Below are 23,998 nucleotides of genomic sequence, written 5' to 3' on the forward strand. Positions count from 1 at the left end.
GTACCGTACAGATTGAACTCGAAACTGAAGCCAGAGAAATACAACAAAATGGCGAGCAGTGAAGCATACAAGCGTATTCAAGAGTTAAGTTGCATGCTGAGTACGACAAATTCATACATGTTGGCAGGTCTGCACTAATATTGAAAGTCCTCCCTAATAAAAAAAATATATATATTTATATATATATATATATATATAAAATAAATAAAAAAATTTAAAAAAAGAAAGTCCTCCCTGCCTTTCACGCCCCCCATGAAATTTCACTTTATAGTAATTCCGGGTCAAAATGTGTATTTTGCATAGTCACATTTTGCTAAAGTTTCACATGAACACTGATGAATAGATAAGTAATCATCCTACATCTCTTTTATTCCAGTCTGATGTTGGATCCTTCCGTTTGAAGGGGTTGAATTTGAGCCTCACTGTTTTTGTCCACTCACGATGGCTAATTTTTGGTGGAATCCCCACTCACAGTGACAGGTTTTCACCGCTGCGCCGTGTGGGGATTGGAGCACCAATATAAACGAAATGACTAAACACTCTTAACGCACAAAATCATTATCAAACGTACTTATTTGTTCTTATGATGCACACAGCAATGAAGAACTTCACGCTCCTTTCTGCTGTGTTCTCCTTGCGCCAAGAGGCATTCAGGCGCACTTTGTGAGTGTTAGGCACTAATTGTTTGTCATTTTTATTTACGTACCCCCTATCACAATTGGCGTACCTCACTTTGGGAACATGGGTTCTAGTGGCTGTACAGACTTCCCTCGCTCTATCGCAGATCACCGTTCACGGATTTGCGGGGGTTTTTTGTGCTTTTTTTTATTACAACGTATGGACGCTGTTCAGGCCGAGCCTGACCCTTCCCACAAGAATTGCATTGTGGGAAGTTGAGTGTCTATCTCTTCCCTCTCTCGTCTGTCTGCACCGCTCATTGTTTTCTGCGTCCTGATTGGCTGTAGACCATTGTCAATTAATCTCCTTCGTGCCGTCCTGCGATGTCTCCTGTGTCATCGCTAGCTTGCTTGCTTGCTAGCTTGTAAATGAGTCTTTGGTTTAACGGGGATACAAAAACGCTACAGTACAGCGGAACGGCGCCAGGACGAAAAGGCACGGTCACAAGAGTGAAATATGCGTGACTTAATCGTTTCTTGTGTTGATCGTCAAGGTTGATCATTAAAATTCGAAGGGAGGTTTGAACTTTTGTAAGAGCGTTTAAACAAGAGAGAAATGTCAAAAAATGTTATTGCCTCTCTGAGAAAAGTGTATAAAATGTATGATGAGGGGTTTTAAAGCCTTAAAACATACTGTATATAATCATTGTAAAAAATTTAAAAAAAATGAAGTTGGCTACTTCACGGATTTCACTTTATGCGGGCTATTTTGGGACCCTATCCCCCACGATAAACGAGGGAACACTCTATACAGGGGTGAGCTCATCTGGCTTAGATGGGTCAGAGGGTATCATGTTCATGACGACTTGTATGTCTTCATGGGCATTGGACATTAGAGTTTCCACTGTACATGAATTGTAACCAAAGCCACACTTGTTGTAAATTCAGTATCATATTTTGTCATTGTGATTTTTGTTTTGATCTTTACAGTAAACAAGTGCACAATGCCATCTAGAGAGGACGTGCCTGGAAGAGGCAAGGTGGGCAGAAGTAAGGATAAAGACAGCGAAAGCCCTCCCACCCACCTCAGACCCCCTGAACTACCATTTATACTCAAAGGGGGTTGCTGGAGGAAGCGGTGAAGGCTGAGATGAGAAAGAAAAGCAGTGATGGGCCACCACATGTCAGTGTGTGCGTGTATGTAGTCTTTCCCAGCCATCAACACTGTCACTGTGCACACACACACATACACACACACACACACACCTGTCCCATAGGTAACCCCAAAACGATATGAATTGGAGTTAGGATACCAATTCCTTCATTATGTCATTGAAATAATGTGGATGTGGATCATGAGTGGTTAATTGAGGACTTCTCGTTTTACTATAATGATGAGTCACTTTTTTGTGTGTGTGGGCACAGACAGGAACGCTGCACACTGAAGAAGGTGTGAGTGGGATCATAGTTGTTCATTTAATCTTCCTGTTACAGCAACTTTTCCTTTGTCCTCACCTCGCAGGCACTCACACTGCGGTCATTAGATGTTTTCAAATCAACACTTGCTGCTGTCTGTCCACCCTGCAATCACATTTTACATTTCAAATTGTGGAGGGTTTTTAAAAAAAAATGTAAATCAAATGAGGTAACAGTAGAGGGATGGCTCTCACCTGTGCAAGTCAATCAGGCCGTAGTGGTGCCGCAGACAGTGGTGCTACATCTCGCCACTGCCGAATGTACACGCCTTCCCTCGTAGAATGTGTCTTATTACCCGAGAAGAACATGATGCAAGTCTCTGCCTCGCATGTTGACCATATGTGCTAAAGGATTGACGTGAATGGTGGGAAGAGCTGTTTGCAGCCAGTAGATGCTCTCCGATGAAGTATTAAGCTTTGACAACCATTTCCAGCTGCGACCGTTTTGTCTTGTCGTGTCTGTGCCTTTTCATGCGTTTCCCTCCCCTCAGTTGAAGTTTGAGCAGTTTGAGTGAACACACACATGCCTTATCACTGCAGACTATAATTTGCATTTCGTCGTCGGCAAATCATTATTTGCAAGGGTTTGAAAAGTATTTTAGTGCAATCCCTTACAAGGGACTATTAAGGCCACACTGAGAAAAATAAGTCATACTGGTATGAGAATAAGGTATGACTCCATTTATTAATCAGGTAGTAATATTACATATTTAGAGGTGATTGTGAACAAAGCCAACAAAGAGGTTTCATTCTGTGTACAGTAGAGCACCACTTTTCATGGGCGTTATCTTCCGAGACCACCAATAAAATAACATCAACGTGTGTTTTGGTGTCATGAGCACTTTAAATCTTGCAAAATTACGACTTTTTCTAATATTAAGACTTTATTCTCGAGAAACGTACTATGTTGTGTTTTCCTTCAAAGATAACAACTTTTAATTGTAATATTACTTCATTTGCCTAATATGACCAAAAAAATAATATTTCGTAAAATTAAGACTTTGTCCTCATGTTTACAACAGTCTAATCTTCAGCTTTATTTGTGCAAAATTGCAACTTTATTCTTTTAAATTTCTGATTTGTTGTAATTTTCTTTTTTCCAGGCCCTCGGACTTAATTCTTGTGTCTCATGTCATATTATGGAATTCAATTCAATTTTTTAAATCAAATTGATAAAATATTGTGACTATTTTTGTCTTTTGTCATAATATTTGGACTTTATTCTCATATTGTTCTTTTCAGTGTGGCCCTCATACTCCTTTGTACTTTTATTTAAGTGTTTTAAATGATCAGAATGTCAGGAATTAGGACATGAAATATTGCTGAAATATTGGAATATACATTCATGTCATTTTCATTTTAAAAGTCTTGCAAGGAGTTTCCATGTGCTGATGAATGAATGTACGTATGTCAGCCGCCTTGGTCACGCTGCTGATTGCAAAGTGGCCACAAGATGCCACTAAATCCTCCACACTGGTCCTTTAATGCTGTGTTTCCCAACCTTTATTGAGCCTGAGCACATATTTTACATTAGAAATATTTTTTGGCACACTACCAAACAAAAATGTCACAAAAAGTACATACAGTGGAACCTCGTTTTTTTTCACTATTCCGTTCCAGTAGGTCAGACGAAAACAGAATCAGAATTGGTCCCATAAGAAATGATGCAAATCCAATTCATCCGTTCCAGACACCCAAAAATATGAACACTACATAGAGAACATTACAATAAATACTTAAAAATAACAACGGAAATGGATAAATGAACATTTACCATCACTTTTACCTTTTATTGAAGCCTCTTGTTGGTAGGGGGTGTTTGACTTTAGTCAGTAACAAACTTAACTATATAGAATGGACAGTTAAAGTTGTACACTTTATTGTAGAGGTACAATCATCATTACACACATGGGCCCGGCTCACTTTCTGTTATCTGTCTCCGTTAAACCACACCCCCTTGCGACCTGTGTAAAAGGTTTACATGACCTTTACATTACGATCCTATTGTAACAGACGCTACCTTTTGTACTTATGGAATTCAATATTGTTTCTCACCTTCTTTATCAAAGCACTTGCTGCATACTGGCAGCCACACTCCATTAAAAAAAAAAAAAAAAAAAAGCACAAACTGAACACGCAGTGAATACGTAGTGTGCTTGAACGCCTCATCAGTGCAGAGTTGTTCATTGTTCTAATAAACCGTACACACACATAATAAAGATGATTCCCTTGCCAGGACCTGTCTCTAAAGTCCCAACTCTTGGGCCCTATCAAATCTGTTTTATTTTTTCCCAAATTCCGTTTTGTCCGTTTTAATTTGAACCTTTTACACTTATTTTACCAGCATAGAGTGTGTGCTTTTGTGATAATAAATACATGTAAGTGTAACTTTTCTAAGGGGATGTCATCCTCTGCACACATTGCAACAAAATCCTCAACAAATGGTAAAAAAAAAAAAAAAGAGGTCGTCACCAATGCAATTCCAATTGCGCTATTAATGTAAGATATTTTTATGACGCCGTGATTTTGTTTACACAATTAGACAGTATGTGGCGAACAGTGCTCTTACTTTGAAGGCTGCAAGTGTGTTGTCTGTCGACGGTTAAGAGAAGCTGGGAGCACGAATTAAACGTGCCTTTCGTCCTTATTTGCACAACGTCGGCGGGCATCATAATACGCTCGTTGGCATTAACAAACGGAAAAACACAACACGTGTACACACACTCATACAGCCGCACTAGCATGCTCTGTTCAAGTAAGCTAACCCCGGCTAGCTTCCATTCACGCGCCTTAAGAGAAGACTTTCAAAGGTTTTTTTTTTTGGCCAACTTCTGCCAGCGTTTCAGGTCGCCGTTTCACCATGCTTCGTTCAAGGGGGGGGTGGGCTAGTGTTTTTGATGAGATTCCACCAGGGAGATACTCCCCCACACATTCACATAATGACAGATTTTGCGTTTAACAGTAGATTTAGTTTTTGTTGGAAATTCCGCCATTCCATCTGGGATTTTGTTAACGTGGAAATCGTAGGGCCCTACAATGCTGAAAGGACCACTGTCTGTTCTTCACAGTCACCGATGTGTGGATGCTTGGTTTGGGAAGCATACCGACTAGTGTTTTAGGCGCACCGTTTGACCCTAAGAAAACCGAGACATTTTTGTAGAAAACTGGGACGTAGGAAAACCGAGGTACCTCTTCCACTAGATGGCAGAAGGTACATCACTAACATAACCGTTTATGTTAGTGATGTACCTTCTGCCATCTAGTGGAAGAGCATTTCTTTGTTCTGCCTGTCACTATGCAGTCAGTATATTGCTGGCACAGATAGATGAGCAAAGATATATTATTTGCAGTAAATACATAAAGAATTTTCAGACCAATGAAGTGAAATTGGATAATTTACGGCGACACACTCTATGATCTGTCACGGCCGGTGGTTGGGAAACACTGCTTTAATGCATCTACACTGCACTCAGGCAACAGACAGCTGATGGAGTTTGTCTGTTGTTGCTCATTTCTGCTGGTTACAGAAATGATGGTGCCTGCATCCACTCCTGGACCAATTATTAATAATAACTATGTGTACAAGTAGTGGTTTTGTATTTTATTATACTGTATGTAGTCTTATTCATAAAACATGCTTTTGCTTCCATGCTGTTGCTGCTCAGAGCACTGCATGGCTCATTGAGGTGGCATTCGGGGTGCTTTTTATTTTTAAAACTCGCAACAGCGAGAGGTTTCACATACGTTCGCTATACGTGACTTCATCTCAGCTGCTGTCGTTTCATCCGCATGAGAGGGAGGAAGGTGCAGTAGTGAGTCTTGACTTCGTAGACTGAAACAGGGAAAAAAAAAAATCTCATGTTCAATGCAAAGTTTGTTTTCTGAACCAGTTACTGCACCAAAGAGAGGAGGAAGAGTTTTGCAAAAGGCACTCAAGTCCTGCAAATGTTCTCGATCCAGTTATGGTAACGGTAATAACACAGGTTTTGACTTGTGCTTTAAGGGGCCCTATCCTGCATTTGTACCTTTTCAGACTTATATGTATACATACTGCACGTTCAGTGTGTCCCCCAGGACTGCAATCTAACAGCCATGACGCATTTAAGTACGCTGTGGCATACCTGTCAACAAGCCACCTAGCCCCCTGTGGACACATCCCGTTATAATGTGTTTATGAGCGAGGGTTTAGTATTGAACTCTGAAACTGCAAAGTTATCAGATGGACTCATCGACTTCAAGTGTGGACTCGGACCTGCACACGCTAGTACAAGATCATGTTGTTGTGTCATCTAATGAAATAAAGTCAATGTCCGCATCTTACATGCATATAAACTGAATTAAGTAATCCCTCGACACGTCGCGCTTTGAATTTTGCAGCTTCGCTCTATCACGGTTTTTCAGAGTGTTTTCAAATCTAGTCTATCGCGGATAATTGTTTGAAGATCCGACCGCGATAAGTTAATTTTCGCAAAGTAGGTTGGAATCCTGTTTACGATCTTTTAAAATATGTTTTTCAACATTATTAGAATTCGCTAGACATGAAGTAACACCCCTGTAGTCACCTTTACCTTTGTATTACCCAATATAGTAGATATAATCAGAGAAAATGAGACGTATTAGACGTAAATAAGGTAACATAGACTCACACGTTAGCAGTTCCTTGTTTTGTTCTGGACAGTGTGCTTCATGCATTGGTTATTGTCTCATCAATGTATTGTAACGGCAGCTTTAAATGGCTTTATATTCGTATTAGCCAATATAGTAGACATAATAAGAGTATATAAGCCATTTAAGACTTACGGTAACAAAACTCCTGTTTGTGTTTGTCACAGTAAATATGTTCCTTAGGGGAGGACAGCTTGACGTGGTTTATGGCTCCAACAGTAGTCCGTGTTGTTATTGTGATTAATATCTTATTTTATTATTGTGCCTGTTGTTAAACGTGCATTAAATGCCACGTCTGGTGCTTATCTCACCTAAAAATTACTGACACCTAGTGGCAAATGTAGAATACTACATTCATAATTACAATGCTTTTTATACCTTGAATTTGTGTTTTAGTTCATTTAGTTGTTCATTTAGCCATTGCTATGCTTGAAAATGCTTAATTTAGGCCAAGCGTACGTACAATTTGCTTAAATGATTTTTTTTGAAAAAACGCGATGGAGTGAGGTTGCGATGTTCGGACCGCAATGTAGTGAGGGACAACTGCATTTTATTAAAATAAAGTCCCTATAGTGCCTCACTGGGTCCTATATCATTTCAAAAGCCTCTGTAATGTGCAGGATAGGACCCCTTTAAATACGTCTTTTTAAACCGTTTTGTTTATGTCCGATAAGCTATATTCAGTCACTGTTTTTCTTCTATCAAGTGAGTCGTTGTCGCTGGAATGTATGGAGATTGATCAGCACATTCCTGTGAAATTCTAAGTATAATTGACTTCATTTGTGGTAGCTTTGTAGAGCCATCTTTTTCTAGTCCAGATATTCTTAGTGTTAAAACCAAAATGTAAAAATATATATATATATCCATGAAAAGTTGGATTTAGTTGGTGTTGAGTTCGAAACTTCTAGATTCCGTTGTGTGTGTGTGTTTGCGTTGAATTTTGCCTGACAGTATCGTCTAACGCAGGGTTTCCCAAGCCATTGGCAGCCCAAGAGCCAATTTAGAAAAGTGGCTCCTCCCTTGAGACCCATTTTGGGTCCGCACCCTAAGTTTGGGGAGTCCTGGTGTAATAGCTGGATCCAATCTGCCTTGCATGAAAACATCCTCCTCTGGTGCTTCAATGTTTGGACACTACATTTTGTTAAGAGCCAATGCAATAGCAACCACAGTCTGCCAGCACCCCCGATACACAGAAGTATATTTATTTAAAAGACGAAGTTGTATGCTTGTACTGTCCGGAAGGATTCCTGAAACGCTTATCTACAGTATATATGAAGAAGACAACTTTTTTGTGTGTTGTTTTTTAACATTTTAGATTGTGTAACGACAAAATAGAATCTATTCTCTCCACAATGGGTTGTTAATCTCCTGTGCTTTTTTTTTTTTTTTTTGTACATGAATGTTTTACATGAGCCAATTGTTGCTGGTTGTCTGAGTACTCTTCAATGACTATATTTCTACAAGATGCGTGTACAAAACTGTGTATAATGTACATAGAAGTCACTGAAATGCCTTCTCATGCAATATGTGCTGCCTGTACGCTCCTACCATGTTTCAGTTAATGTGGTGGTGGTGATGTTTTCATGCATTCAAAGAATTAAACACGTTTTGTAAATCTTCATCGTGCTCCATCACTCACTTGCTCGTCACTTTACTACCAGGAGTGTCTGAGATTCATACACACGGGAACATCCCAATCGTGGGTGTCCAAAGTGTGGCCCGTGGCACATTCGAAAAATACAAATAAAAAAGGAAATTGAAAATAACAGCAAACATTTTTTTTATTATTAATTTCACTGGAGTAAAATGAAAACATTGGAAAAAATAAAGTGATAACATTAAGAGAAAAAAAATTAATAGAAGCATAAAGCACCTCATGGGCACCGCTGAGGACTACAAAAAGGCCAGATGTGACCTGAGGAGGTCCATACGAGAGGACAAAAGACAGTACAGACAGAAGCTGGAGGGCTACTATTCCACCTCAGACTCTCAGCGCATGTGGGCGGGGCTTCAGCACATCACGGAGTATCGACAGCAGAGTAGCGTAGCCACGTCCAGCCAAACCACACTTCCAGACGAGCTGAACGAGTTCTACGCCCGCTTTGACACCCAAACTCCTGATGAGCAGAGAGTGTGGCTGGGCTTGGGGAGCACACAGGACTCACCTCTCATGGTGACATCAAGCAGCAGGCCCAGACAACATCTCAGGCTGATCACTTCGGGTTTGCTCATCAGAGCTAGCTGATGTGCTTGCTGACATATTTAACCTGTCGCTTGCACAAGCATCTGTACCGACCTGCTTTAAGTCCACCACCATAGTACCCGAGTAGAGCAAGCACTCACTCCTATTGTTATGAAGTGCTTTGAAAGGATAGTCATGACCCACATCAAAAAGAGCATCCTGTCCACTGTGGACCCTCTACAGCAGGGGTCACCAACGTTTTTTCTTGCGAGAGCTACTTTTAGAAAATGAAAATGGCCACAAGCTACTCATTTTTGTAGAAATGATTTTCATACCTTATTTCAACCCAAACAGATCAAATATGCTTGTTGTACCAAAACATTCACAAAATGCTGGTGTCCACAACTCACATTTCATGTTTCAGAATACATTTCTTTCTAGTGTTCTCGACGTTATTAACTGAAAACCTGAATGAAAAGCAGGCCTGCGGGCACCTCATGTGGTCGTGGGGGGCTACCTGGTGCCCGCAGGCACCACGTTGGTGACCCCTGCTCTACAGTTTGCATACCGCCAGAACCGGTCCACTGATGATGCAGTCAACACTGCCATCCACACAGCCCTTTCTCACCTACAGGGCCAGGACACATATGTCAGAATGCTATTTATAGACTATAGCTCTGCTTTTAATACAGTCAGCCCCCACAAACTCACCAATAAGCTCCTCACACTTGGCCTGTCTCCCTCCCTCTGTAACTGGGTGTTTAACTTTCTAACAGGCAGGCCCCAGTCAGTCAGAGTCCACAATCGCACATCCAGCTCAAGAATTGTGAGCACTGGGACCCCACAGGGGTGTGTGCTGAGTCCGCTCCTCTACACGCTCTTCACCTACGATTGCGTGGCCTCCCAGAACAACACCAGCATCATTAAATTTGCGGATGACACTACAGTCATCGGACTGATCACTGGTGGTGTTGAAACGTCATACAGAAGAGAGGTGGCGGACCTCATAGCTTGGTGTCGTGATAACAATCTCCTTCTCAATACAGATAAGACTAAAGAGATGATCATTGACCCAAGAACAAGGGAAAAGGAGCCACATAAACCCCTGTTTATTGATGAGACTGAGGTGGAGAGGGTGAAAACCTTCAAGTTCCTTGGCACACACATCAGCGAGGACCTCACCTGGTCTCACAACACCCAACAAATTATGAAGAAGTCCCAAAGGAGACTGTACTTCCTGAGAAGACTGAGGAAATTTGGCATGTCCACCACAATCCTGAGTTGCTTCGAAAGTGTCCTTACAGCCTCCATCACTGTTTGGTACGGTAACTGTACAACACGTGATAGGAAGGCACTCCAGCGGGTGATCAAGACCTCACAGAACATTGTTGGGGCAGCCCTCCCCTCACTGCAAGACATTTATAAAACTAGAGTCCTACGCAGAACACACAACCTCATCAAGGACAGCACACATCCACAACACTCATTATTCACACGCCTACCGTCAGGCAGACGCTACAGGAGTTTGAAGTCCAGGACCACAAGGCTGGCAAACAGCTTTTACCCACAGGCCATCAGGCTTCTCAAAGAAGCACTCACACACGCCACACACAACACATGCACACACTCATAGCACTTTATTTATTTATTTATTTGTATATTTATTTGTATTAATGTCTCTTCTGTTGTTGCTTAATTTATTGGTATTTATGTTTCTTATGTTCTTATTCATATTCTTGTTTTCTTTCTTTTTGGGAGAATGAACAGAACAAGAATAGCATAGCAGAACTACCTGTTTTACTGTGCATATGACAATAAAACTCTTGAATTGAATTGAATAAAGGTTAAATCTTAAAAAAATGATGCCTTTTCATATAAAATATAATATTGTTGTATATAATAGTATAATACAAGAGACAAAGGATAAAGATGCAACTTTTGGGAAAATTAAACTGCAAAAATGCAAAAAAAAAGGTAATTTTATGAGAAAGAAGTCAAGACATTAGAAAAATAAAGTGATACACATGCAGTTTTAGAAGCACGGTGTAAAGCGAAATGTTAAAGAAAAGAATTTGTCATAATATGACTCATAGGCCTGTCACGATAAATTTTGTTGGTAGATAATTGTGCTACAAATTATTGTTGATAATCGATATTGTTGACAGCATTTTTTGTGACCGTTTTTTTCCATTAATTATATGGCATAATAATGAGATTACATCGTATCAAAAGCAGTAAACACTCATTTCTGAAGAGGATTATACATTGTAATAGGAATTTCAAGAGCTTTTAAATCAATTAAACAAACAAAAAAAAGACACAAAAAATGCAATGAAAATAAAATTGACTGTTAAGAAAAAAAACACTCCAATAAAAACCACACACACACACAAACCAAAATGGGGCCATTCGACTTACAAACTATCGCTTTGTGCGGTCATTTATGTTTGCGTGTGCTGGCTCACGAGGCTAACTTGCTACGACACAAGGGAGCCCCGCTACCTTGTGAGGGTGAGGGTTCACTCTCTTTTCATTCCACTGTAGCACCAAAGCGCACAGAGTGAACCCTCTACATGTACATGTCAATTTATCGAGGCTGACAAAAATGATCGTCTTTTTTTGTTGTTGTTATCGTGACAGGCCGACTCATATTAGTCATAATATGAGACACAAAGGTTGAAGTTGCATTTTTTAAGAAAATGAGGTTGGGGCAGGTTTGACAAGTGTTTTTCTTTATTTTTGTCAATCTGCTGCAGCCCACTTCCCACACCGTGTAGTGATTACGTCACGCTGCTACAGGATCTCTTCTTCCACCAAAACATTCCCGACGATTTCATAGTCAAGAGCCCTCCAGTTGAAGACGTTGCCTGGGCTGAAGTTTGCGTCCTCCACGTAGCGTTGGATCTCAGCGGCGGAGAGGACGTAGTCCCACATGTGAAGCCGGGAGATCATCCCAATGAACGACTGCCCGGCGTCGAAGCCTCCGCCATAGGTGTCCTGCTCTTGGCCCAGAATGGTGATGGGTTTACCACTGATGGGCTGCCCCGAGTGGATGAACCTCTTGATGGTCTGCTTGCCGTCCACCCACAACTGTGCCACACCGTTCTGGGAATTCCAGGTGGCGCACATGGAGTGCCAGGAGTTGGGGGGGAACGACAGAGACAGGAAGTCCGTGCCGCCGTCCCGAGCGTGCATCCTGATGACATCGTCTGTGTTTATCTTGAAGAGCACAAAATCGTTGCTGTGTGCCACCGTCGCCAAAGAGAAGAGCCCGTAGTTCCTGGTGAGGTCTGTGAAGAACCTGATCAGACACACCAGGGGTGAGGACCCAAACTGGTGAAAATGAAGCAAAGGCTGCTGATCACCTCGTTTACCTGAGACAGACCGTCACGGCATCGAACGACGTCTTAGATGTCAACAGTTTCACATGATCTTTGTTTGTCTCCTTGGGGAAGACAAACACTTTGTCTGAAAGATCTGCACACAACAACAAACACAGACAGTTCAAGCAGCTGTTTTTTGTTTTGCTGTCCAAGGCACATTCTAAAAATACAAGTAAACAACAAAAACAAATTTTGCGCGTTAATTAAGTCTCCACTCGATGTCCGGCCTCTCCCACTCAAGCAGACAAGAACGTGAGGTGCGTTCACAGACATTGGGTAAATGCATTATTTTCAAAGACCCGCAACACACTTTTGGGTCCGGTTTACTTTCAGCCGCTTTAACAAATGTCAAATATCAAAATGCCTCCCAAATCCTTTGATTGTGTTTGGACATCCTTGCTTTATTGTTTCTGTCTGACAAACAGTAATGGAAAGGGGAACAGAAGAGCAGAGCGACGCCACCTAGTGCCGTTTTATAGGTATTTGACCCAAATATAAAATGCACCTGAATATAACACAATCCCTCTTTATCGAGACCTGTTTATGGAAGAAAATATTCCAAGTCAAAGACCAAAAAAAACCCCAAATTGCAATAAAAAGGAGAAAACATATTGACATATTGAAATACACGTGATATGTAGTATTCTGGTCACTAGGTGGCAGTAATGACACAAAACAACACTGCATGAAGTCATGAAGTCAGCCATGGACTGTCCAACATGATTGAGTGAAAAAAGTTCTCCTTCCATTTCCCTTGTGGAAGTGGTAATTTTTTGGCTTTTTTTTTTTTGAAACATTTATTTCATTCAAGAAAGAAGAAAAGAAACAAACAAACCGTATTAAAACAATATGACATTAAAACAAACACTCTTCAAACCAAAATTTAAGGGAACAGAAAGAAGACAAGTCTTATTATCTCTGCCCCTTTTTTCAATCACAAACAAGGTCATATTTAAAAACAACAATATCAGCCAAAAAAATATCCATATAGCAGCAAGCCACACAGCTGGTTACACATCTCCTCAATTACAACTCAACCAATGCCACCAATTTCCCATAATAAAAATAACCATAGCATGACAGTCGATCATAACTAACATATTTCATATTTCCTCAACAGACTCATTTTAACCATTTTTTTGAATATGATATCAGACTTGGTTTCTTTATTTAGATTGTTCCACAAATTGACTCCTTTTATAGAAACACAACGTTCCATCATTTTAGTCCTGAATTTTTTTTTTTTTTAAATCACTGTACCTTTTAACGAATACTTACTTTCTCTTCTTTCAAATCTTTTCTGAATATTAATTGGCAAAGTTTTCAGCATAATTTGCAATATATTATATTCTACTAATTCATGAAATTTCAATAGTTTTAACTGAAGAAATAGTGGATTTGTTGGGTCTCTGTATTGTTTTCTACTGATTATTCTTATTGCTCTTTTTTGCAAAATAAATATTGACCAAGTGTATGTTTTGCATATTTTTACCTTTGTGTACTGTATATGTGATTTCCAACACAACCTCTCATCCAAAATTACACCCAAAAACTTGGTTTCTCTTACTCTATTAATTAAAATACCATCTATATTAACCGAAGCACCAGAGTCTATCCCTCTGTTACTGAATAACATGAAGTTTGTTTTTTCCACATTTACCGATAATTTGTTTACATCAAACCACACTTTTATTTTTTTTATTCTTGTTTTACCACATCCAACACCTTCGTAAGGTCTTCCCCACAATAAAATAAAGTAGTATCATCCGCAAACAAAATAAATTTGAGCAGTTTTGATGCACAAACAAAATCATTAACGTACAAAATAAACAATTTTGGGCCGAGGACCGACCCTTGAGGTACTCCACACCAAATATTATTCAATTCAGATTTTACCTCATCTATCTGCACAAACTGCTTCCTATTTTCCTTGAAACCCATTCAAGTGCAACTCCTCTGATACCATATTTGCTCAGTTTTTATGGCATCATCAATGGTATCAAAAGCCTTTTTAAGGTCAACAAAAATACATACAAAAACTGTTTCTTTTCTATTGCAGTAGATATTTCTTCCGTTAATGCCATAAGAGCCATTGTTGTGGAGTTCTCAAGTTCAGAATAAATAAATTTAAGGTTAACTTCTTAGACGTGGACTGAGACAGACTTTATTGATCCACAAGGGAAATTGCTTGGGTCCAGTTGCTCAATTGCAGAAGAAAAAGACAAACACACAAAAAAAATAAAAGTTAGCTTGCTAAGTGGCCGTCTTCAGGTCCCTGAAGCATAAGAGGTGAGTAATGTGGTGTGAACAAAGAATAATAGGAGCGTAAACATGACTATAGGGGTGTTATTCCATGTCGACAGGGCTCTAACAATGTTAAAAACCGTATTTAGAAAGTCATAAACGGGTTTTCTGTGCTCTAAATCTGAAATATTCCATTTATTAAAGGTATAGAAAGATGGCGCTGTCTGCAGGGGAATAAGAGTACTTACACTGCACGGATACTTTAACTACAACTCTTTTCAATGCTTGCACACTCTTCCTTACAAAATGTGACAGATTGTGGGGGCGTCGCCTGTGCACAGACTCCCCTTCAGGTCATCTTTTCTATTGGATTTACTGTAGTCTGAGCTCCTAGTTAGGATTAGAGTTTATTTGTTTCGGACATGCTCAACAAGTTATGTTCAGGACATGCGGCCATTCCTAAACTCGACTAAATGCTGTTCTCCAAAAGCATGTGGTAAAAACGTGCAATAGTCTGCTGAAAGCAAGGTTAGGTCATGTCGAAAATCATCCTCTGTTGAAAATGAAATGGGTGCTACCTGTGGGTGCTGCACAACATGATGCAAGCATCACCACCACAAGGAAGAGTTTCTCCATCTGAAATAGAAAGGAAGTCAGCATAGCAAGACTACACCAAAGGTGAATTGTACTGTATGATATATGATATAATGACATAGAAAAGCATTCATCCTGCTCTGCTTTATGTATGATATCAAGCAGAAAAGCAGCACCCCAAAAACGTGTGCAATGTCTTACCTTGTCTTGACTGTGCAGGCTTGATGGAAGGGAGGACTTGCCTGTTATCTGTCTTTAAATGCTATTTGTTCACTTGCATCATCATTCATGGAGGTTTTTGGACTCTTCAGTAAACATGGGGGGTCGGGGGTGGGGTTGGAGTCGATGAAAAGTTTATTTTAATTGTGCAACATAATGTAGAGCACAACATCTGGTAAGCATGTGCTCATCTAATGAGATTCAACACTGTTGCAACAATGCTGCCTTTTGCAAAGATAACTACACAAATGTACCGTTGTAGACGATCACCACGTATCCCACTGGACATCCTCAGATAGCTTTATATGTAGGGTTGAGGAGAGAAATAAATAAATGGACTTTGAGCTGAGCTGTGGCCGTAAAGTGGTCGCTGCCTGTCGTGGCGGTAATCCCAGAGCTCGTTGGTGGACACCAATGGTGAGGGATGCCGTCAAGCTGAAGAAAGAGGACTCCGGAGGCATCTGACAGGTGCCTTGAAGGACAAGCGGTCAATGGCTCTGGCGGTCGCTGAGGCAAAAAAAAACGGACATGGGAGGAGTTCCGAGAAGCCATGGAGAACGACTTCCGGACGGCTTTGAAGAGATTGTGGACCACCATCAGCCGCCTCAGGAGGGGGAAACAGTGCACAGTCAACACCGTGTGTGGTGGTGATGGTGTGCTGCTAACCTTGACTCAAGATGTTGTGGACCAGTGGAAGGAATACTGCGAAGACCTCCTCAATCCCACCGACACGTCTTCCAGTGAGGAAGCAGTGCTGAGGTTGGGCTGAGGTTGCCCAAGTGGTCAAAAACTCTTCTTTGGCAGGGCCCCGGGGGTGGATGAGATCTTCCCGGAGTTCCTTAAGGTCCTGGATTCTGTTGTCGTGTCTTGGTTGACACGACTCTGCAGCATCGCATGGACATCGGGGTCGGTGCCTCTGGATTGACCGGGGTGGTGGTCCCCAGGGTGTTCCAACTATCGTGGGATGTATGACCGGTGTCAGAGTTTGGTTCACATTTCCATCAATAAGTTCGGCCTGTTTCCTGTGAGGTTTGGACTCCACCGGGGCTGCCCTTTGTCACCAATTCTGTTCATTACTTTTATGGACAGAATTTTTAGGCGCAGCCAGGGCACTGAGGGGTTCCAGTTTGGTGGCTGCAGGATTGGGTTTCTGCTTTTTGGAGATGATGTGGTCCTGCTGGCTTCATCGAGCCGTGAACTTCAACTCTCACTGGATCGGTTCGCAGCCGAGTGTGAAGCGGCTGGGATGAGAATCAGCACCTCCAAGGCCGAGTCCATGGTTCTCACTTGGAAAAGGAAGGAGTGCCATCTCCGGGTCGGGGATGAGATCCTGCCCCAAGTGGAGGAGTTTAAGTACCTCGGGGTCTTGTTCACAATTGAGGGAATGATGGAACGCAAGATAGACAGGTGGATTGGTGCTGCGTCTACAGATGCAAACTTTGCATCGGTCTGTTGTGGTGAAGAGGGAGCTGAGCCAAAAGCAAAGCTTTCAATTTACCGGTCAATCAGTGTTCCTACCCTCACCTATGGTCATGAGCTTTGGGTAGTGACCAAAAGGACAAGATCGCAGGTACAAGCAGCTGAAATTACTTTTCTCTGTTGGCTGGCTGGGCTCTCCCTTAGAGATAAGGTGAGAAGCACTGTCATCCGGGAGAAACCTGGAGTAGAACCGCTGCTCCTCCGCATTGAGAGGAGCCAGATGAGTTGGCTCGGGCATCTGCGGTTAGGATGCCCCTCGGCGCCTCCCTGGGGAGGTGTTCAGGACACGTCCGACCGGTAGGAGGCCTTGGGGAAGACCCAGGATGCTTTGGAGAGACTACGTCTCTTAGCTGGCCTGGGAACGTCTCAGGATCCACCAGGAAGAGATGGACAAAGTTGCTGGGGAGAGGGAAGTCTGGGCTTCCCTGCTTAGGCTGTTGACCTCGGATCAGCGGAAGACGATGGATGGATGGACTTTGACTTGCTTTTTAAAAAGTATTTGTAAATAACACATGCAGACCGAGGACTTTGAGCATGGTGACTTTGTGCACTTTTCTGTTTGTTTTATGGAGTAATACACAGGTTAAACGAGGAAAACGGTTGCTGTCGAACAATCATGTCTCAAATCTTGAACTCTCAAGCGATAGTACTAAAGTGCTGCTTTAAAAACATTGCATTCTATGTGAAACTACATTCATTGCTGGTCATTCATTGTGCAATTGCTAAGGCAAAATGTTAGGAGAACAAAGTCATAATATTGAGAAAGTAAGAATGTTTGTGCAAAAGTTATAATACAAGAATAACTCGTAATAATTCAAATAAATATTATGTGAATAAAGTCATAATATTACACAAAAAAAACCAGACAGTTACAGTATTTGGTGAATTTAAAAAACAGCAAAAATTGAAAAAAAGCAAGGCAAAACTGTAATGCTGGCTGTTTTTTTTTATTATACTGTACATATAACGTCTTAGCATATCTACATTAGTTGCTTTATAAACCGTTGATGATGGAACTGGCACCTGCATCCTTTTGTTTGTCAGTATGCAAACGTTTGATCTAAATCAATGGTTGTCACACTTTGTAGCACCATTCTTTGCCACCTGCTGTTTCCCTTCAAATACTGTAATAACAATGTCACTGTAGTTTGGGATAATATGCACGTCACATTATATGTACATTTTTTCAGAAGCTTTTATAATAGGTGATTCCCATTACATGCATTCTTAGCTGTGTTTTTTTTTTAATCTGTTTTAATATGTTCAGAATGCATAGAAAAGAGAAAAACATGTAGTATGTGTTCATGTCTCACATATGGATGAGAGGCAACATTCCAGAAAAAGTGCAGTTTTCCTTGAAATTGATCTCTATGAGCAACTGGCAGGGAGACAAGACCGCAGGGATCGTCAACAAATGTCTATACTGAAAAGAAACAATAAACTGTGGCGCATGTTGGACATAATTCACCCATCGGAACTTTATGTGAGTTGCAGTTTCATCTGGGCCCTTATGGTTGAGGGACCCTTGTTTTTCCAGTTGAGAAACATGTGCATTTTGCTCTGTCAGGTTGTAAGCTCGAGAGAAGCAGGGAAATAAATGTTCCCAGTTGCTGTTCCAATAACTCCGCCTGCGACTCTTTCTTCCTGGCACCACATTGGTGACCTCGACAGTGGACCTGTAGTCTCCGGGACCACGGTGAACACAATGGCGGACAACGCCACACTTAAGTTGCCAGAGTACTGGGAGTCGGCACCTGAAGCGTGGTTTGCGCAGGCCGAAGCGCAGTTCGGTCTTCGCGGCATTGAAGACGACGAGAAGAAGTTCTGGCATGTCGTTACGGCGCTAAACAGCAGGACGGCGTCCCAGGTGGGGACCTCACCATCACCTCGCCGCCGGCCCGGGATAAATTCGGCGCGCTGAAGGAGCACCTACTCAGGGTGCACAGCCTGTCCCGGCGTGAGCGGGCTCGTCGGCTACTGGACATTAGCGGCCTTGGCGGACGCTCACCGACTCAACTAATGGACCATATGCTGAACCTCTTGGGCGACGAGGAGCCGGGTTCGCTTTTCAGGGAACTGTTCCTGTGACAACTCCCCGTGCAAGTGCGCACCGCCCTCGGCAACTCCGATGTCTTGGACCCGCGCGCTCTCGCAGAGGAGGCAGAAGCCTATTTTACTGCGACCCCTCATACGGCGCACGAGCAAGTGGCGCCGGTGCAAGTACCTGGCCCCAGCGCGCAAGATGCGCGCATCAGCCGACCAGCGGGGGAGCCGACGGGAGCACGACCATCGAGAAGGCTGGTGTTTTTACCATGCCCGCTTTGGGGCCAAGGCGAGGGCCTGCCGGCCGCCATGCACATACTCAGTGGCGGGAAATGCCGGTGCCCACCCCCTGTAGTGGCCGGGGTGGCGGGCACTCCCAACCAGCTGCTTTTTGTGGTGGACTCTCTCTCCGCTCGCAAGTTTCTATACGACACCGGCGTGCAGAGGAGCGTGATACCGGCAGCGCCTGGGGAGGAGGCTGATGCTTCACCCGGTCCAGTACTCCGTTCAGCGGATGATACGCCTATACAAACGTATGGACTAAAGACTTTGGATTTGCGTTTTGGCAGTCAGCGGTTCGTGTGGGAGTTTGTCGTCGCGGACGTCGCCTTTCCCCTCCTTGGTGCTGGTGGACGTTGTTAATGGATGCTTGGTGGACGCTCGGACATTCTTTTCCATTCCCGGGGTCTGGGGTGCGGCCGGACTTATTTGCCTTTCCAACTCGCTCGCGGAGGACAATGTGTTTTGCCGGTTGTTACGTGAGTACCCAGACCTCACCCGCCCTACCTTCTCTGCCGTCTCCGCTAAACACGATGTCGTTCACCGCATTTTCACATCTGGCGCATCAGTGCATGCCCGCGTGCGTCGCCTCGATCCGGCTAAACTGTCTGTGGCTCGGGCCGAATTCGAGAACATGGAGCGGCTGGGGATTGTTAGACGCTCCAGCAGCCCCTGGTCGTCTCCGCTACACATTGTGCCCAAGCATGACGGAGGGTGGAGACCGTGCGGGGATTATCGTCGTCTTAACGACGTCACCACGCCCGACCGATACCCTGTGCCTCACGTGCAAGACTTTTCCTCGTCGGTTGCGTCGTGTTCTCCAAGATCGACCTGGTGCGCGGCTATCATCAAGTGCCTGTTCACCCCACCGATGTTCCCAAAACAGCCGTCATTACGCCGTTCGGGCTTTTTGAGTTTTTGAGGATGCTGTTCGGGTTGAAAAACGCTGCGCAGTCTTTCCAGCGGTTAATGGACTCAGTTCTATGGGACATGCCGTCCATGTTCGTCTACCTGGACGACATTCTTGTTGCCAGCGAGGACGTTCAGGAACACTTACAGCATCTGAGGGACTTGTTTGAGAGACTGAACGCCCATGGTCTTATCGTGAACCCTGCAAAGTGCGTTTTTGGGGTCGAGTCAGTACAATTCCTCGGCCATCTCGTGGACAAAGACGGCGTGGTTCCGCTCCCCTCCAAAGTAGAGGCCGTCACCGGTTTCGCACGTCCACGGTTGGCGCGGGGACTCAGGGAATTTTTGGGGATGGTGGCTTACTACCACCGTTTCATGCGTCACGCCGCGCACGTCATGCGCCCGCTGTACGACGCGCTCAGAGGTACGTCTCCTAGCCAGGTCATTGAATGGTCGGCAGACAGGTTGGCGGCGTTCGAGGCTACCAAAGCTGCACTCGGACAGGCAGCGTTGCTGGCACATCCTCGGCCCGATGTACCCGTGGCCCTCACTGCCGATGCGTCTGATTACGCAGTGGGGGCGGTCCTCGAGCAGTGGGTTGATGGCGCCTGGCAGCCACTTGCCTTTTTTAGTCGCCAATTGGCGCCTCGTGAGCGCAAGTATAGCGCTTTCGATAGAGAGTTATTGGCCCTTTGGTTAGCGGTGCGTCATTTCCGTTTTCTTTTGGAGGGCCGTGACTTCACCGCGTACACGGATCACAAACCTCTCTTGTTCTCGATGTCGCGCACGGCAGAACCGTGGTCTGCGCGGCAACAGCGACAACTTTCGTATATTTCGGAGTTTACCACCGACATCAGACACGTCTCGGAGAAGGCCAACGTAGTGGCTGACTGTCTGTCCAGGGCGCTCGCTAGCACGGTCCAGCTTGGTTTGGACTATGCCGCCATGGCAAGGGATCAAGAGCATGACGACAGCGTGCTTGCTCTCCGTTCTGCAACCTCTGGCCTACACGTGCAGCGCGTTCCAGTTGGCGACTCGGGTGCCGTTTTATGGTGCGACGTTTCTTCCGGTGTTGCTTGCCCTTTAGTCCCTGCACGCTGGCGGCGCAAGGTGTTCGATGCGGTACATGGCCTTTCCCACCCGGGTCGTAAACCGTCCGCAAGACTGGTGTCCCAAAAGTTCGTGTGGCGTGGTCTCCAGAAGGACGTGCTAGCGTGGTCCGATTCCTGCGTTGCTTACCAACGAGCCAAGGTGCGGTGCCACATCAAGATGCCCCTCGAAACCTTTCAGGTACCTGAGCGCCGTTTCGACCATGTCGATATTGACTTGGTTGGGCCGCTGCCCGAGTCACAGGGGTTCACGCATCTGCTCACCATGGTTGATAGGACCACACGTTGGCCTGAGGCCGTTCCACTGTCGTCCACGTCCACGGCGGACGTAGCGCGGGCGTTTATTGGTATGTGGGTGGCGCGTTTTGAAACACCTTCTGACCTTTCGTCAGACAGAGGCGTGCAGTTTACGTCCGAGCTTTGGGGCGCTGTTGCCGGCAGCTTGGGAGTTAAACTGCACCGCACCACCGCTTATCACCCGCAGGCAAATGGGCTGTGCGAACGTTTTCACCGCTCCATGAAAGCTTCACTTTGTACGTCTTTATGTGACGGGGACTGGGTAGATCGGCTTCCATGGGTGCTGCTAGGTCTCAGGTGCGCACCCAAGGAAGATCTGCGGGCGTCTTCCGCAGAGTTGGTTTACGGCCAGGTGTTGTGTGTCCCCGCAGATTTTGTGTCGGAAGCGACCGTTCCATGGTCGGCCGTGAATCAGAGGGCCGACCTGTTGGAGTTCGCCGGCAGGTTTGCCCCGGTCCCGACCTCGCGGCACTGCGTGCCCGATGTGCGCGTTCCGGCTTCCTTGCGTTCCGCGAAATTCGTTTTTCTCCGGCACGATGTGCATCGCGGTCCCTTGCAGCCACCTTACGACGGCCCGTATAGGATTCTGGAGCACAGGGACAAATGTTTGGTGTTGGACATTGGGGGCCGGAGGGAAACTGTCTCACTGGACAGAGTTCAACCTGCGTGTTTGGACCCTTTTCTGCCGTCCGAGGTTGCAGTACCTCCCCGCCGGGGTCGTCTCCCTGGTCGGCGACGGGAGGAGTTAACGGATTCGTCGGTTCCCTCGCCCTCTGCCTTGGGGCCGCCACGGGTCTCTTCCCCCCGACCTCCCGCACCTGCCGCCTCCCCACGGCGTACGCGTCGGGGTCGGGTGGTAGTACCTCCTACCTATGCTGATTTTGTGTATGGGTGAATTCTGGGGTGGCTTGTGTGGCGCATGTTGGACATAATTCACCCATCGGAACTTTATGTGAGTTGCAGTTTCACCTGGGCCCTTATGGTTGAGGGACCCTTGTTTTTCCAGTTGAGAGACATGTGCATTTTGCTCTGTCAGGTTGTAAGCTCGAGAGGAGCAGGGAAATAAATGTTCCCAGTTGCTGTTCCAATAACTCCGCCTGCGACTCCTTCTTCCTGGCACCACAAAACAATCATTTGATCATTTCACTTCTGTGAAGTGTAGTGCCACCAAACTCACCTCACACATTAATTGCATCCTGCTGGTTATAGCAGCAACAGCAATTATTTTGGAGAAAGGTGCTTTTACATCATTTTGGGGGAATTTTTATTGGGATTGGCATTCAATAATTTCAATTCTGTGACGTGTAGTGCCACAAAAATCACCTCACACATCAGTGACTTCCTCCTGGTTATACGACACACCTAGTTTGGGTAAAAGTGCTTTTACATCATTTTGGGTAATTTTTATAGGGAATATTCAATCTTGAATCATTTCACCTGTAGAAGTCTTATTCAATTCAACCACTAGATGTCTCCTGCTGGTTATACTACAACACTTTGTTTGGTAAAAGGTGCTGTTACATACTTTTGCGGAGGCTGTATTGGTAATATAATTCAATCATTTAAAAATGAAATATAAAAGCACCTTTTCCCAAACTAATAGTAGTATAACCAGGAGGATGTCATTAATGTGTAAGGTTAGTTTGGTGGCACAAAATATTGGCAGAGGAAACATCTAGTGGTTGAATTGAATATAGCAGTGCAACACCTTTTATAGGTGAAATTATTCAACAATATTCCCAATAAAAATCCCCCCAAATTATGTAAAAGCCCCTTTTCCACAACTAAGTGTTGTAGTATAACCAGGAGGAGGTCATTAATGTGTGAGGTGGTTTTTGTGGCACTACACTTCACACAAGTGAAATTATTCAATGATATTCCCAATAAAAAAAAAAATTCCCCAAAATTACGAAAAACATTTTTTTCAAAACTAAGTGTTTTGGTATAACCAGTAGGATACGACTAATGTGTAAGATGAGTTTATAAGTGAAATTACAAGGGTAATTGAGAGGTGGTGGTAAGAGCTGCCCAGAACTACTAGTGGTACCCCTGTCCATGCATAAATAAATACCAGCCCCCTCTTCTGATGTGTGTTGTGTTCATGTGTGTTGTGCATAGATGTTTACACCATATTTGTATGGCCACATGGTGCACACTGTGTGTCACACGTATTCTTTTTTTTTTTTCACCTGTCCTGTCCAGCCTTTAAGGCAGATAGAATTGGAGATCTAAATGCCCTCAAGTGCTCAACAGATTTACTCTGCCAGGGAAAAGTGTGGGATACACTTCCACTGTTATACAGAATTTATTTGACTTGGATGTTTTGTTATTATGCAAATTTGGAGCGGCCGGACTTGTCAGAGAAGAAGAGAAAAGAAAACGGGGGGGACAAGAGGGGTCAAAAAAAAAGATGGACACAAGGACAGCAGCAACAACAATTATGACAACAATAACAGAACAACAGAAACAAACAGGACTACATCAGCAAATGTAATGACTATAA

General features: G+C 43.9%; 2 protein-coding genes across 3 annotated transcripts in view; one reads left to right on the forward strand and one right to left on the reverse strand.

Annotated features, from left to right (window-relative positions):
- Positions 1-8,578, forward strand: part of LOC129185100 (phosphatidylinositol 4-phosphate 5-kinase type-1 alpha-like) — a 30,248-nt gene extending 21,670 nt beyond the window's left edge. For both annotated transcript variants that reach the window (XM_054781793.1, XM_054781794.1), the window contains one exon: positions 1,608-8,578. In XM_054781793.1, the coding sequence (XP_054637768.1) occupies positions 1,608-1,610 (3 nt within the window). In that variant the 3' untranslated portion in view covers positions 1,611-8,578. The remainder of the gene's footprint in view (positions 1-1,607) is intronic.
- Positions 8,579-11,654: 3,076 nt separating this feature from the next.
- Positions 11,655-15,439, reverse strand: LOC129185114 (C-reactive protein-like). Its single transcript, XM_054781812.1, has 4 exons — positions 15,362-15,439; positions 15,145-15,202; positions 12,314-12,416; positions 11,655-12,240 (listed from the first exon to the last, which is right to left on the reverse strand). The coding sequence occupies exons 2-4, from the start codon at positions 15,200-15,202 to the stop codon at positions 11,733-11,735; spliced, it is 669 nt and encodes a 222-aa protein (XP_054637787.1). The 5' UTR covers positions 15,362-15,439; the 3' UTR covers positions 11,655-11,732.
- Between the last annotated feature and the right edge of the window lie 8,559 nt (positions 15,440-23,998).

This window comes from Dunckerocampus dactyliophorus, chromosome 7, assembly GCF_027744805.1.
Source record: "Dunckerocampus dactyliophorus isolate RoL2022-P2 chromosome 7, RoL_Ddac_1.1, whole genome shotgun sequence".
Classification (NCBI taxonomy): domain Eukaryota; kingdom Metazoa; phylum Chordata; class Actinopteri; order Syngnathiformes; family Syngnathidae; genus Dunckerocampus; species Dunckerocampus dactyliophorus.

Coding starts and splice junctions, on each gene's coding strand:
- LOC129185114 (XM_054781812.1), bottom strand. CDS start 15,202: ATGGAGAAACTCTTCCTTGTGGTGGTGATGCTTGCATCATGTTGTGCA. Junction 12,417..15,144: donor ATGTTGTGCAGCACCCACAG/GTAGCACCCATT, acceptor TGTTGTGTGCAG/ATCTTTCAGACAAAGTGTTT. Junction 12,241..12,313: donor GCCGTGACGGTCTGTCTCAG/GTAAACGAGGTG, acceptor GTGTCTGATCAG/GTTCTTCACAGACCTCACCA.